We start from the raw sequence: 15,644 nt of genomic DNA on the forward strand, positions 1-15,644 counted from the left end.
AATCAATAATTGATATTCATCATTAGCTGGACAGACTAAATTTGATTAACACATCCAGAAGACTCACAGGGACTCCCTTCTCTCCAGCTGGTCCAGGTGGGCCCTGAGGGCCTGGTCTGCCAGGAGGTCCAATGGGTCCAGCAGTACCAGCTGGTCCCCGCTCACCAGGAGACCCCTAAGAAATACATGAGGTCAGCACCAACCACAGCAGGTTTTCATTAAGTGATTAATGAATTCTTAAGTTGGAAGAATGAGTAACAGATTTTAAAAGTTTTTAAAATATTTCTTTCTCACAGTGAGAGATTTGAAAAATGAAACAAACACAATGATGGTTAACGTCCAAACTCAGAGTACGCGCTGTTCTCTCCTCGCTTAACTGAGAGATCCAGATTTGCCTCCATTATTTCTGCACTATGAACATTTTTTTAAATGAGTTGTTTTTTAATATGAACAGAAACCTACAGCAGGTCCAGGAGGTCCAGCAGGTCCTTCACCTCCCTTCAGTCCTCCACCACCCTGGAAGAAATGACCATGCAGGAATAATCATCACACTCTTATTCTAATAACTGAGGTAAGAAATGTTTCTTAAACACCTGGATCCTGGCTTGATGACATATGCTGGATCATTTATACTCACAGGGGTTCCAGGAAGTCCTCTCTCTCCTGGGAAGCCTCTCAGTCCTGCAGGACCATCTTTTCCAGGGCGTCCTGGGGGTCCAGGGTCCCCCTTGGTGCCCTCTTTCCCTGAGGGACCAGGAAGCCCCTGCTCGCCAGGTGGACCTAGAGGTCCGGGATGGCCACGCTCACCCATGGGGCCGGTCTCTCCTGATGGGCCCTGGAAGATGGACATGGAGAGGGTTGAGAGAAGAAGAAAGCAATGATGGAAGGAAGAATGCAAAGCAGCAGGGTGTGAATATGGAGAAGTGAAGTGTGTAAGTTGGCTCGTGATTAAGAAGCTCGATGTGATTTACTGTAGCAGTAACAGTATCTGCACCACGATGAATGAACTCACCTGAGGTCCAACAACTCCAGGAGGCCCAGGTGGACCCATTTTACCTTGGAAACCCTGCAAGAGACAAACTCAGTTAACAGTTTATCTAGAAATTATCTAGAATGAATAAAAAATACAAATTTAACTTACAACTTCTCCTCTCTGTCCGGGATGTCCTGGCAGGCCATCCTTTCCTGGTGGTCCCTGTAATAAAACAATAAACCAATTTTATCAAACTGTACCTCAGTTTTTTTAATTAATAGCTCAGTGATATCACCCTGAATTTGTAACATTACTAAAATCAGTCTGTGAGGAACCGTAAATGAAAACGTTTACTTACAGGAGGTCCCTTTGGTCCGGGGAAACCGTTGGCTCCCTGAGGTCCTGGCAATCCCTGAGAAATCATATGTGGTAAAGTAAGAACATTAAATACATGACTCAAAATTAAAAGTAAGTTTTTCCAAGCAGGACACGCTTCTGTGAACTTCAACACTCACCCTCTCTCCAGGAGGACCATGAGGTCCATCACTTCCTGAGGTTCCCTGACAGGAGCAATAAAAGAAGAATGAATTAAATACAAACTCTTCTTTTTTTATTCAAATTATTTACAGGCAAAAATCAAAAGCAATAAATGTAAATGGTGTCGAGGGTTTTTAGGCAAGTCTTGTTTAAAAAAATAAATAAATCCAGCTCTGACATTTTTGTTCAAATATTAATATAAAGATGAGATCCGGGCAATTTCTTTCACACATTCATGGAAAATATGAAGTGCAAACAGGATTCATCAGTAAATCACAGTGTGGACAGTTTGTTTCAGATGTGCAGACAAACCTTTGCTCCTGGCTTCCCCGTGGCCCCCCTCGGCCCTCTCTGCCCTCGGGGGCCCTGATGGTCAAAGACAGAACGTATAGTTAAGTTACTACGATACACTCAAATCATATGAAGGAATAATTAAACAACTCTGTGTTTCTGCTGATCACCAGAGGTTACACTGATGATGAGTCATGTAGTGATAGGTTATTCTTTAACACTGTGAGCAGAGCAGCTTCTAAAACCTGAACATAATAAACAGAAAAAGTACCGTCGGGCCTCTTTGTCCTCTCGGACCTGGTTTGCCAGAAGGACCCTGAAGAGAATCAGACAGACAGTTAACATTAAACATTAGTTAACATTAGAACTTTTGTTATAACCTGAGCATTTTAATCCTTGTTAAGTTTAAATGTCTGACTTTTGATGTAAATTCTTCCACAGAGACGTCGTCTTACCCTTGTTCCCTTCTCGCCGTTTGAACCAGGGAATCCTGGGAATCCAAGAGATCCCTAAAAACAAACCAACATGTCAGGATCAGCTGTTCCATCAGGATCAACCACTGAGTCAGTGTTAATGAAAGGCACGTGCTTCTCTTACCTTTGGTCCTTGTCTTCCAGGATATCCAGGAACTCCAGGTACACCGAGTTTACCCTGGAAACAAACGATGACGTAATTAATCACAGCAGGTGTGACTGCGTTTTCTAACCTGCTTCACTACAAACCAGCTAGTTATGACAGATTAATGCTGGCATGTAGGTGAGAAAGCTGAGAAGCACTCGACATGATGCACAGGTGTAACAGTTACATTATCTTGTAATAAAATTCATGTTATAAAGTTAAATGTCAGGTTCAATGGAGAAATTCACATCAATAAAACATAAAAAACCCTCAAATATTTATAAAAATTCAAATAAATACTTGTTTCAGATCCCAGGTACAGGTAAAATATCATTCCTACACAAGTTTGTTATAAAAATATTGAGTGATTGTCTGAATAATACAAATAATAAAAGATAATTACTTTTATGCAGTCTTGCTGTAATTAAACAGTTCATACCTTCTCACCAATCAGTCCAATAGCTCCAACCTCACCGGGGGGTCCAACACGACCCTTTGGCCCCTCCGGACCGTCCTCTCCTCTGGGCCCTGATACTCCAATCTCTCCCTGTAAGAGATCAGAGTGGAAACACAGCTGTGAGATTAAATCTGTGCTGTATACAAAGCAATACTTCAAAGCAAATATTAACATGGGTTAGATTAAAAATCTGGACCAGTCCTTCATTCAGCCATCTAGTGTTACATTAAAGAACCAGCCAACTGACCAATCAGCTGCTTCATTACTCAGACTTTACCCTTTCTCCCTTTACACCGAAATCTCCTTTAATTCCCGGGAAGCCGTCTTCTCCCTGGCAACAAAAACAAATAAAAACACAATTAATAGATGTTCATGACATCAACCTTGTTTTTAATTATAAAATGCAGTCACATGATATCTCTGTTTTCCTGTTTTAATCACCAAATGTGCACATTAACACCATCTTATTGTGTAAATGTGATATTTATTCATTTACCTTTTCTCCTTTGTGGCCTTTCAGGCCGCGGATGCCTTGTTCTCCCTGTGATCACAACAATTTCATAATCAATACATTTGCATTCTAATAAATCACATTAAAAAATATCTTTGCTAATTTCTTTTATGACACATTAAAAATGAAGTGCAGTGACCTTGACGCCTCGAGGACCAGGATAGCCGATAGCTCCCTGAGGACCGTTAGGACCCTGCAGACCAAAGAAAGCAGGTTTACAGCACAACACACACTCTGTGGTAACTACGACCACAAGGACAAACCTAACAGAGCGTTACAGGTCTCCTGTTAGGATGGATAATAATTTGGTGATTTGGGTTTGTTATAGAAGTGATGGAGTGATGGAGTTATGACACCCACCTGGTTTCCCTTGGTGCCAGGAGGCCCCTCCTTTCCTGGGTGACCCTGTAACATGAAAATAGAGAGTTTAAGGCTTAGAAAAGACATCAGCTAGCTTTAGGTGGTCCAACTTAATAAACAATATAAAGAAAGACAAACATACAGGAGGCCCATCAGCTCCAGGCATTCCTGGGAGACCTGGTTTTCCTGTGGGACCCTGGAGAAGGAGACAAAGTGTATATAAGGTCGATAAATGCTCCTTATTTGAAACGTCTCATATCTGAATGAAGGCCACTTTTCTGCTTCGTCGCTGACGAGTACAACAGACTCACATGGTTCAAGTGTGAGTGAGAGAAAAGTGCACTGACACAGAGTACCAGTGTTATTCTATAAGACTCAGAGTGCTGAAATCACTGCTCGGCCTTTTCCTTCTTTTGTAAGTGTTCTCTGGAGGGGAAAGTGTTGATGTGAATGAGGTAAGGATGCATAACTTCACTTTAGTTTCAGAGATATTCATGCTGTCACTGTCACAGCTGCAGCTGTAAGTGGTTGTCGGTTATATGAGAGTGACTGCAGTCTTCATGCAGTCAGCTGCGTGCTGTACTGCGTGTGCATGAGGTAAACCCTGCACTTGATATCAAACTTAATTTAGAAGATTCATTTTTAGGTGGAATAGCATAAGATCATCATCTCTGACAATAACCATCATATTTTCACCTTTGTGAGATGTGTGAATTTGATTGGTTACTATAATTCTCAAACATCCCACAGACTCCTGCTGTAACAGGTGTTTAAAGATCTCTTCCTGTCCCATCACATAAACAGTTGTTCTCCTCCAGACAACAGCACATCCTACTCCCTTTGTTTACTTTCTCAGTGTGACCACTGCAGTATTTAAATGTCAGAGTTGGAGAATAGAGTTGAATAATGTAATGAATTAATAATATTCCAACTATTATATGACTGTGTATTGTTGAATACTTGTTCAGAGCCAACATTCATTATGTAACTGTACTTTGGTCTTACTTTCTCTCCTGGGGGTCCGATGGCCCCCTGAGGTCCCGGCATTCCCTGCAAAAACCCCCAAAAACACACGTGTGACCTTTAATCAGTTTATGTAATTATTACAATTTAAGCATTAATCTTTCTTCATATCTTTGTGTGCATGTTTCTGCATAGCTATGCCCATACATTATCACTGATCGGGTACGTGATAATGACCAGGTGTTCTCTCTCACCTGAGTTCCTGGGGTTCCCTGCTGACCTGGAGGTCCTGGCTCACCTTGGGGACCCTGAGACACAGAAACAGAAGAGGAGAGAATAACGATCAGTGCAGGACAAAGTGAAGAGCAGAGGAGGAAGAGAGAATCTGTCTAGAATTAGCTAAAAGAAAAGCTTTGTGTTAACATTATGAGTTGTGATCTTAGATGTTCAAATACACATGATAACATGACAACATGGAAACTGTTGCTGACCAAGCTTCCTTTGGGACCGTGGGGTCCATCGTTTCCTCGAACACCCTGAGAGAAGAGCGAGAGGAAGAATTTAAAAACAATTCCCCATAAATGTCTAAATGTCAGCTTCTACTCAAAGCATCCAGGGAACAGGAACTGAAAGCATCAGCATCACTCACAGAAAACAAAACATGTTGATGTTGATGCAGGTTTGTCTTTGTGGGCATCTTCCTATTTAAAGTGCAGTCGACTAATTTTACACAAGTTTTTGGAAAAAAGTGCACAAAGTGTTTGTCTGAAAATGCTGGTTTGTACTAAAACATGTTATAAAATTTGAAAAAAATGTGAGAGTGTAAGGTAATAAAAAGTGTTCGCTGTGTTTAACATTACATATTTAAAATCTGTAAGAAAAATACGTGTAACTGTTAAGGAACAAAAACACTGATGTTTCTGCTTCTGTCATATTAAACCGATGGAGTAAACTTCCCTTAAAGCTAAAACTTTACTTTAGCAGAACAAGCAGAAAGTTTAAATATATCATTCATTCATTTTTTTACATGTTGGTATTGTTTTGAGGAGGCTGTGGGAACATCACATGCTCATTTTTAGATTTGGGATGAAACCAGGTGACTGGCTGTTGGTTCAGGTGGTGCTGTGGGTGCTCAGTGGTCAGAGTGGGGTAAAACAATGCAGCCAAAATACCAGCAGAAGGCTGGGCGTGAAATCGCTTTTACTCACAGGAGGTCCGGGGATTCCTGGAGGACCTTTGGGTCCAAGCAAACCACGAGGTCCCTGCAAACACACAAGGACACACAGGCGTAAGGCGCTCATGCAAACCAAGATCATTCACTCACACATGCTACTGTTTTTAATGGAAATTAAAGGAAAACATAATTCATAAAGTATAAATATATGTGCAGAATGAGCTATTTAAACAGGTAATCTGCATTCTCCTTCTTTATCAAATCTAAAAGTTTGACCTACAACTAGCTGCATAAAAAACACAACTCCATATTTCAGTGATTCTAAAAGCACGTTGGCTCCTCCTCTTTGTGTTATTGAACTACATTATTAATTACAGTAAAGATCCTTAAAATATCATAAGGGTGTGATGATTATGAAACAACAGGTGCAAAGGTGACCTTGTTATGTGAGATATAAAAACAGAGGCATGTATTTTGGGAGACCATTTAAAACACAGACAATAAAAGCACGAATAGAATATAAATAGGAAATAGTGGGAGATGTAGAATCAGCTGGGCTGTCACTGAAACACTCACTGGTTCACCTGGGAGACCCCTGGGTCCAACGTCTCCATCATCTCCCTACAAACACAGAAGAAGAAGCACGTTATGGATGAAAAGATGCTGATCAGCAGTGACACAACATCTGAATGTAATAATAAGATTATAATATTTGCAGATCTACGTACCCGCTCTCCGTCCTCTCCTGTGCCCCCTGGTGGTCCCATTGGTCCAGGGTCACCCTAATAAAATATAAGGATGAAGCAGATGTAAAGAAATTATTCTCCAGTGTTAATAAAGATTATAACTGAAAAACAATCATTGTTTTTGAGATTGTTGGACTGACCCTGTGTCCTTTATCACCAGGCAGACCAGGAAGACCATCGAAACCACGGTCGCCCTGTGAAAGAGACAGACATAAACATTATTATTATCTCACTGTAGAAGATAGAAATGCATCGGAAATGATCTCAATACAATAATAATAATGGATTGCATTTATATAGCACTTTCAAGGCACCCAAAGCGCTTTACAATTCCACTATTCATGATAACAATGAGTCAGCATACGGCTGAATAATCAGGGAGAACAAACTGACTGTGTCCAGGTTTTGGCTCCAAAATGACACCAGGATTTAATTTTTAATATCTATTCTTATTGGACCAATAAAAAAGCTACAGAGACAAAGTGGATGCTTCAGGCTGGTGGTGTTTAAATAAAGGCAGTGAGGGTACCTTAGCTCCAGGCTCTCCTGGCATTCCTCTGGCACCATCGGCTCCAGCACGGCCCTGCGAGGAGCAGAGGAAGAACATGTTTAAGTGAACCCATGTTTAAAGACAGCTTAAAGAGGACCACAGGTGAATATCTGGATGGACAAATGCAAAACTTTCTGGACTAAAACTTTCTGGTGACAGCCTTAACTTCAGAGCTTCAGGCCTGCTGCTTCCATCTTTAGAAGCAGCAGGCCTGAAACGACACCTACTCTCATAAAACTTAAAAAAACAAAAAAATACAACGACAAGTGATACACACATCTTAATAAAAATGTCAGCTGTTCATACTCACTCTTCTTCCTGCTTTGCCTGGAGGGCCCATCAAACCGTGGGGTCCCCTGGGACCCTGAAAATAAACCAGAGGCCCGTCAGAAGTGCCAGTTATAACTGTGATCTCACAGACACAATACAGGAATAATAATAATAATAAAGTCACTGCATTAATAATTTTACACACAGCTGGTGTGATTTACCTGAGGACCGGGGTCTCCAAGCTCTCCCTTCAAACCAGGACTTCCTGGACTTCCCTGAAAGAGACTCAATCGTCTCAGTCTCATTTTATTAATGATGATGTCATATACACTTAGAGAACAGACCGATTATTATGATCCAAATGAAAGGTAGCATACCAGGGGTCCAGGGCGTCCGGTGAATCCCATTGGTCCAGGAGGCCCCTTCAGAGCCATCTACAGAAACATGACAGCTGCTTATAGCAGTGATTCAGGAAGAAACTCTGTTTGCATATTGATTTATGTTCCCTGGATAAGATCATCGTCTTAATGTTCACAGGATACCTGCTGTCCTGTTCATGGGTTTTCTGTTATATTTGTGTTTTTATAACACATCATCTCTTACTGACCACATTAAAGTCTTATTTTGATTCTGAGTTTTCATTACATAAATAGAAAAAAAGAAATAATCAACAAAGTGCAATTTTAATAATAAATTAGAAACAATGTCTTTCACAAAAGGTGACAATACTGGGCAGAAACAAAGCATCAGTAATCCACTCATAGATAGAAAAGCTGAAATGTGAAATAAAGAGTCATATCTGACCCTGGCTTGGGATAAGATGGCTGCAGCCTGAGCCTCCTGCGCAGAAACGACCGGCCCCTTGTCTCCTCCACTCTGCCCGAAGCGGAACTGCAAACACAGAACAAACATTCAGACTCAGATCTGATCAGTGACACAGAATTACTGTAACATATATATAAAAAACAAGGAATAATCTTTTGAATACACAAACAACTCAACATCTGAGAGCATTCCTGTAGACTGCAGCTGTGTTCAATGAGGAAAACCTGAACTAATTAACTTTGAAAGACCCAAATCTCGATGCTTATAGAAAAACCAACACTGACCCCTGACCCCTAACACGGACAGTAAAGAGTTAAAACACATTCAGATCTGGTATAAACAAAACATTTGCCCAAATATGACTCATATTTATAGCTATTCTGATAGTTTCCATAATCAGTAAAGGCTGAAAGGTTAAAGGTGACTCACAGGCAGCATGAGTGAAGTTCCAGGAGGTCCAGGAACTCCATCAGCTCCAGGAAGACCAGGCCTACCAGGAGGGCCCTGCAGGACATCAGAGGGGCAACGGTGAGTCGGCCAGTATAAGAATTTAAAAACATAATTAATTCCGCTTCTTTTGTAAAGCACATGTGTAACACACAGATTCAGATCCATGCCTACAAACCTTCAGATAAAGGAAAAATACTCACCCTCTCTCCGGGGTCACCGGCAGAACCAGGAGGTCCAGAGGATCCAGGGGGTCCAGTGGGGCCCTGCCAGATAAAAATGAAGAGTTCAAATATTTGTTGACAGAAAGTGAGGATTTATTTTTTAAGATGGAGAAAAATATGGATTTGGAAATAATATTAACTTACAGCAGGTCCCTCAGGTCCTGGAGGTCCTTCAATCAGCATTCCCTGCAAAATCCAAAATAAAGTAAATAAAAAGACAGACAGACACATCTGTACACAAACTTCTACCATCAGACGTCCTCTTAATGTCTACTCCATTAATCCTCTAATCTGGAATGAGCAACACTTCAGAATGTTTTCTTAACTGGCCTCCCAAACTCCAGCTGCACAAACATCTTTGTAAATGTGTATGACTACAAGGTTAACTGGCCACTTTGTTAGGTACACTGGTTCAGCTGCTTGTTAACACAAACATCTAATCAGTGGTCTGAAAAAGAGAAAATATCCAGTGAGCAGCAGTTCTCTGGGAGAAAATGTCTCACTGATGTCAGAAGTCAGAGGATAAGGACTGCTTCAAACTGACAGCAGGCACAGAAAACTCAATTAATCACCAGTTACAACCAAATCATCACTGAATGCAAACTGAACCTTGAACAGATGAGCAGACCAGGTGCCGCTCCTGTGAGCTTAGAACAGGAAACTGAGGCTACAATCAAAACTGGACAACTGGAAAAATGTTGCCTGATCTGATGAGCATGCAGGAAAATGAACCACAGAGCTCAGATTTCCTCAAACTTTTTTTTTTGGATAAGACAGTGAGTTTACTGTATTCACATGACCTCCACAGCCACCAGACTTCAGTCCAACAGAGCACATAGGATGTGCATTACAGATGTGCACATCTGCAGCAGCTGTGTGATGCTATCATCACCAGAGTCTCTGAGGAATGTTTCCAGCACCTTGATGAATCTAAAGAATTAAGGCACTCCAAACTGACTCTAACAAGCAGCTCCTAATGAAATAATTGGTGAGTATATGTCTTGGATTACTGTGAAGAACAGGATAGTCATGGGAAGGTTGCCAGTGCAATTCCCTGTAGCTTCTGGTAAAACTAAAATAAACAAAAACAAAAACACCTGATCAGGTAAAACTGTTGAACTGACTCACAGGCTCCAAGACAGCGGGCTCGCCTTTCTCTCCTTTCTGGCCTCTAACAGCAGCCTGAGGAAAACACACATGCAGTCAATAACAAGTACACACACACACACACACACACACACACACACACACACAGGACAGAAAAAGTGTGCACAAAGTCACTGAAAGCAGATTTCAGTGTTTTGACTGCATGCACTGACACAGATGACAGCGACAGCATATATCAAACATTATCATACTAGAGTTGAAAACAGAGTAAAATGAAATGAAAACCTGCTCTGCTTGGATAAAAGTGTAAGCTTGTATCCAAATACCATTGATTCAGCAGCTCTCCAAACTGTCGGTCCGTGACTTACAGACTTATTTATGCACAGATACAGAATCCTCTGAGCTTAGCACCAAAATACAAAGACATACACTCAGATAAACGACATTCAGGGCAAAAGATCCCCTCTGAATGCCTCTTTATGGAGCATATGTGACAGTATAAGTTACTGTTAGACTCACTACACACACTATAAAATCAAACCCATTTCAACCACTGCTGTGATGACTTTGTCCTGAAATGCATTCACTGTCCGTTTCTCTGTGACTGACTGAGTTTGCAGGCTATAAAACTGAGACTGTGAACAAATTTTACATGAATGTCGTCCACTCTGAATTCCCAGTTTGGTCACTGATGGTTCATGTATCCAGTCTGGATAGCTGAGGTTTCTAAACTCCTTTTTAACTCCATGTTTGAGGACCATCTCTGTGCCAGTTCTCAAAGCAGGGTTCAGTGTTTGTGTTCAAATTAGCTCCCAGAAATCAGAAGGTGAATTAATGTAAGAGGTGAGTAAACAGAAGGCATGCAGATCTCTCTCTGCAGTGCAAACTCAAACAAGTCACGTGACGGGACACCGAATGCAATTTCACGAGACTTTGTAGAGCTGGTTGAAATGTTTTTTGTGTTTCTGCCTCTGAAGCAAAGCGACTTACGCCTCCCTCGTCTGTCACAGCGGACAGGGCGGGGCCAATGTTGCCATCAACCTCTGCAGCCTCTGGTGATGGTTCATTGTAGTCCCTGTAGTTATAGTCGTACTCCTTGAGGCCCACGTCCCCAGTCTCATACTCCTCGGTGAAGAGCTCTTCTCCAGTACCACCCGCCTTGGCGGCGTCTACCTCTTCTCCCACCAGTGCTGGTTCCACCTGAGGCTGTGACGAGTTTATCGTAGCCACAGCGGGATGGACGGAGGGGCACGAGAGAATGATTCAAGCAAAGGAAAAGAAAAGGTGCAGAAAGAACGAGGAGAATAGTCAAAGAAAGAGGGAGAGGTGTGCAGGACGGGGAAATGTTCAGGGTGGAATTGAAATAAAGAATGAGAGGAAGGGAGTGGTGGAAGAGGAGCATACAGAAAGAAGTGAGTCTTACCTTTTATAAATAAACAGTCACAGAGGGAGAGAACACAACAGACTGTACAGGCTACAGACGATCAGGTTTATCCTGGAAACTCTAAATCTTCCATTAATCATCTAAAGTTTAGTTTATTCTGGAATGATTTCACCAAAGCTTTTCAACATCAGTCCTCGTGATGACCTGTAATCAAATATGTTCTCACAACTGTAAAAGTTTGAGAAGGAAAAACACTCTTTTAATGGTGATGTCTGCACGTGCACACACAGAACTGATGTTAAAGACTTTGTGAAAACGAGCTGCTACGCAAAGCAAAAACTATGTTATTTCTTTTTTTTACTTACCATGTAAGTTTAATAACAAACAAGAATCCAGTGAATCCACTGCACAGTTTTCTAATATAAAAAATCCACATTGCATTAATATATCTGACACACACTCCCTGATAATTATGAATAATGTCGATATTTGGTTTCTAAATCATATTCTGAAAAGAAAATGTGGCAAAAATCAAAACTGGAAAACAAAACAAAATCAAAAATGTGATGAATTTGCAAATCATCTAGACTATATCTTTAGTACAGTTAGATTTTCTCTCAAACAAGAATGCATTTAATTCATCTCTTTTTTTGCTGTGGCTGAAAGCGCATATCAAATATTCTTATGTGGATCCTGTTTTCACAAGATGTTTGTTCTTATGTCGAGATAACGACAATGATGGATCTCGAGATGAGAACAAAACGGGACTCTTGCTGTTAGGAAAAACGGGAACCACGTAAAAACATCCGATGGTACACTCAGATGATTGCGGTGCATCCTGTTTTGAAAGAGGTTTTTCTCATGTCTTGTCACGTGACATCGATGCCAACAAAACAGTGATGAGTGGTTAGAAAAGTAAACGGAGAGACAAAGAGCTTAAACTACTTTGTTACACTACAAAGACTGGGCTCACCACCACACAGGAATCACATCATCCTCAGGGAGGTTTTATTAAAACCACTCGTCTTCTGTTTGTCTCTGTGTGTTTATTTTCAGCTTTGCTGTTTGTATATTTCTAATTCATATGTCAAGTTTAAGCTGTTCTGTGGACTCTAGCTTGACTTGATGTGTGTTTCTGATAAGTGTGTCATCTTCTTTTTACCTGTACAGCGTTTTCTTCTTGTCCAACCACCTCACCCTCTGGCTGTGTGAAGGTCTCCTCATAGTAATAATCAGTCTCTGTAGGGGTGTGGCCAGCCTCAGAATATTCAGTGTCTACATCCTAATTGGTCAAGTGGACAGGAAGTGGGGGAGCAGGGAGGAAGTAAGCAAATTCGATTGAGAGAGTGTGGTTAGTTCAAAGTCTGCTTCTGGTTCATGATGAGTTAAAAGAAGAAATGAGACATGAAACTGTGGTTGGCAAAGGCAAAGAGCTTTTTAGCTGCAACTCACATCTTTAAAGTTTAAAGAACCGTTTTTGAAAAGAAATTTCAGGTCGTTTCAGAATCTCAGTGACTATAAATGATGCCTTACGCAAGATTTAGAGAGTCATTGAGATAACTGTGGTGAGATTTCTTTTCATTTCTTTGCTGAACCATTTTCGCTTTTTAAAGCACACAAGCCAAGATTTAAGAAAGGGTGAAATATGCTCGTATTGGTGGTAGAACTGAGAGCTTCTAGCCATCCCATCAGGTGAAAACATCATAACATGATGCTCTGGGATGAACTAGTTTCACCTCAGGATGAGACAACAGTGAAACAACCCCATTTAACAGCCTCACAGAACACGATTCAGTGAAGTCGATCACTGCTTTCCAGAGCATGCACCTCACGTGTCTCCACCTCGATGAACATTTACTGAAATTCAGATTTTAAGCAAAGCATGATGGAAAGTTCTGTGAAGCTGCTTTACTCACATGAGATACAAAATATGACAGCAGACAGGGAGACGGAGATCAGGGAGAAAACACAGGTACGCAAAAAACAACCAAAACATAGAGAGGACAGAGTGACAGGGAGGTCTGATGTGTTGCAAGTGTGTCAAATATGATAGTATGTGTTGCATTTATGTGCCATAGCAGTCCATGCTCATTCAATAGACCGGTATGTTAAAGGTTTCCCCAGAAAGAAAGAAACAGAGGGCTGGAGTGCGTTTATGTTCTGACATCCAGTTTCAGCAGCTTGAAGGTAGGAGTGAAGTAAAGAACAGTGAAACCGTTCGATTAGCCATGCTTCACTTTGCACCGCTGTACCATATCATATGTGGAAGTTGGCGTGATCATGGAGATCATATGATATATGAACAGACAGCTTGGTATGAACCAGCTTCCATTCTGAAGGCCAGATTTTGCATCATCGAGGATTTGCATCAAAATTACTGAAAGGTCAAAGAATTCATCAAAGAAAGCAGGAAAAAAAAAGGTTTCATAAAAACTTTTGCTGCAGATCCTGGATGATGGAAAGATCTGGAAAAGAGGAAAGATGGGACATACGACTCGGGCTGTTCCAACCCAAACATCGGCCTCCTGCTGTACCTGCTGATAACGGTTGGTAACTTTCTTCGGTGGGACTCCAGTTCCACTCAGCGCTGTGTTGCCAAACGGTGGGAAAGGTTTGTGGAGCGATTTTATATCCGGTACTTTGTTGACTCTTGTGGGTCTGGGTGGAGTCGGTCGGACTGGGGCAGATGTTGCAACTGACTTCGTCGGGGGGGAATCCCTGACGAAGTTATTCAACCGTTTGCTCACCGGGGGCACTTTGGTCACGGCTTTACCGTCTGTCTTGCTTTGGGTTTTTACTTTTGGAGCTTTAGTGGCTGCAGATTTTGTAGGTCCTGGTTTTGATGCTTTGGTGGGTTTAGGAGCCTTGGTGGCTTTGACCACAGTTGTTTGAATTTTTGTTGTAGTTTTGTGGTTGCCATTAGCCTTAGCCCCACCATTGCCGTTACCTTTTGCTTTAACATCAGTGGCCGTTTTGCCGTTTCCATTGGCTTTCTTCTCTGTTGTGGCTTTTCCATTGCTGTTAGCCTTCGAGGTAACAGGAGCTTTCTTCTCAGCTACAACCTTGCCATTGCCATTTCCATTTACTTTGACCTGAGGTGTTGGTTTGGCTCCAGTTGTAGCTTTTGCATTACCATTTGCTTTCTTCACAGCGCCAGTTTTACCGTTGCCATTCTTTGCTGGGGCAGCTGTGGGCTTAGATTTGGTTGGTTTGATTTTAGACAGGAGGACATCTGCTGCAGTGGGCTTTGCTTTGGAGGACTTGGAAGCTTTGGTGGGGATAGGCGGCTTGATGACGAGTTTATATGATCCAGACTTGACGGGCTTAGCTGGAGTGGGCTTGGTTTTTACAAGTGTGGGTTTAGCAGATGCTGCTTTTTCAGTGACTGCCTTCTTCTAATAGCCGTGATTATTGTTTGGTTGAGATGTTATTTTGTATGTAAACGTGAATATGGACAAAGACAATGAGAGAGAGTAGAAGATGACAAAGATACACGGAGATGGGGAGGGGGGTGAAAAGCACAAACAAGGGATGACAGAAGGAGAGAGAAAGACAAGAACGCATGTTTTGAGAAACATCGACATAAAGATGGCTAAGGCTCGGATGATTTACTGAGACTGTACAGGCATTACTGGATACAGCACAGAAGTACACTGACACCACTTAAGCATTAAATCGGAATTTACACCAAGCTAGCCAAACAATATGAAATATTTCATGTCTATGAACCAATTTATTTGTGTTTGTTTTTGCTGATCTCTCCAATAATGCCATTCCCAATACTAAATAACAAAGCAGCATCTTTGTGCTAATAAGAACTGAGGCTGTGGTTTGGCAGAGGCACTGAGAGCGTGATCGGGCAGGTAAAGCTGGCTGCAAAACACTCACAGATACACACACAGGTACACACAGGTACACACAAACACACACACAGGTACACACACACACAAACATACACAATGCTGATACCAAACCTGCTGTGTTGTGATTAATGCACCAAGCAAACTGTAAGAGAAGGTTGCTGCAGTTTAATCATGCAAAAGAAGATGCAGGGACGGCAGTCTGGCATGCAAATGCGTGTTAGTCACATAAAACCACAAAGTGTAAAGTTGTGTAGATCAATGACTCTTACCACCATGCTGCTACAATAAAATACATGCAAATCAAAACTGTATTCACAAACAATCGCCTACAAAAATACGTTATG

The 15,644-nt window shown here is 41.5% G+C and overlaps 1 protein-coding gene across 1 annotated transcript in view; it reads right to left on the reverse strand.

Moving 5' to 3' along the window:
• Nucleotides 1-15,644, reverse strand: part of col11a2 (collagen, type XI, alpha 2) — a 47,429-nt gene that overhangs the window by 7,527 nt on the left and 24,258 nt on the right. The window contains exons 8-43 of the mRNA XM_039605833.1: nt 13,972-14,832; nt 12,600-12,719; nt 11,044-11,259; nt 10,075-10,128; nt 9,091-9,132; nt 8,926-8,988; nt 8,705-8,779; nt 8,255-8,341; nt 7,828-7,884; nt 7,672-7,725; nt 7,491-7,544; nt 7,160-7,213; nt 6,771-6,824; nt 6,613-6,666; nt 6,461-6,505; nt 5,919-5,972; nt 5,202-5,246; nt 4,965-5,018; nt 4,753-4,797; nt 3,890-3,943; nt 3,748-3,792; nt 3,527-3,580; nt 3,373-3,417; nt 3,154-3,207; nt 2,859-2,966; nt 2,399-2,452; nt 2,257-2,310; nt 2,073-2,117; nt 1,823-1,876; nt 1,489-1,533; nt 1,332-1,385; nt 1,142-1,195; nt 1,013-1,066; nt 638-835; nt 463-516; nt 68-175 (exon numbers count right to left, since the gene is read on the reverse strand). Of these exons, the coding sequence (XP_039461767.1) occupies nt 68-175; nt 463-516; nt 638-835; nt 1,013-1,066; nt 1,142-1,195; nt 1,332-1,385; nt 1,489-1,533; nt 1,823-1,876; nt 2,073-2,117; nt 2,257-2,310; nt 2,399-2,452; nt 2,859-2,966; nt 3,154-3,207; nt 3,373-3,417; nt 3,527-3,580; nt 3,748-3,792; nt 3,890-3,943; nt 4,753-4,797; nt 4,965-5,018; nt 5,202-5,246; nt 5,919-5,972; nt 6,461-6,505; nt 6,613-6,666; nt 6,771-6,824; nt 7,160-7,213; nt 7,491-7,544; nt 7,672-7,725; nt 7,828-7,884; nt 8,255-8,341; nt 8,705-8,779; nt 8,926-8,988; nt 9,091-9,132; nt 10,075-10,128; nt 11,044-11,259; nt 12,600-12,719; nt 13,972-14,832 (3,222 nt within the window). The remainder of the gene's footprint in view (nt 1-67; nt 176-462; nt 517-637; nt 836-1,012; nt 1,067-1,141; nt 1,196-1,331; nt 1,386-1,488; nt 1,534-1,822; nt 1,877-2,072; nt 2,118-2,256; nt 2,311-2,398; nt 2,453-2,858; nt 2,967-3,153; nt 3,208-3,372; nt 3,418-3,526; nt 3,581-3,747; nt 3,793-3,889; nt 3,944-4,752; nt 4,798-4,964; nt 5,019-5,201; nt 5,247-5,918; nt 5,973-6,460; nt 6,506-6,612; nt 6,667-6,770; nt 6,825-7,159; nt 7,214-7,490; nt 7,545-7,671; nt 7,726-7,827; nt 7,885-8,254; nt 8,342-8,704; nt 8,780-8,925; nt 8,989-9,090; nt 9,133-10,074; nt 10,129-11,043; nt 11,260-12,599; nt 12,720-13,971; nt 14,833-15,644) is intronic.

The sequence above is a fragment of the Oreochromis aureus genome, linkage group 22 (assembly GCF_013358895.1).
Source record: "Oreochromis aureus strain Israel breed Guangdong linkage group 22, ZZ_aureus, whole genome shotgun sequence".
Lineage (NCBI taxonomy): Eukaryota > Metazoa > Chordata > Actinopteri > Cichliformes > Cichlidae > Oreochromis > Oreochromis aureus.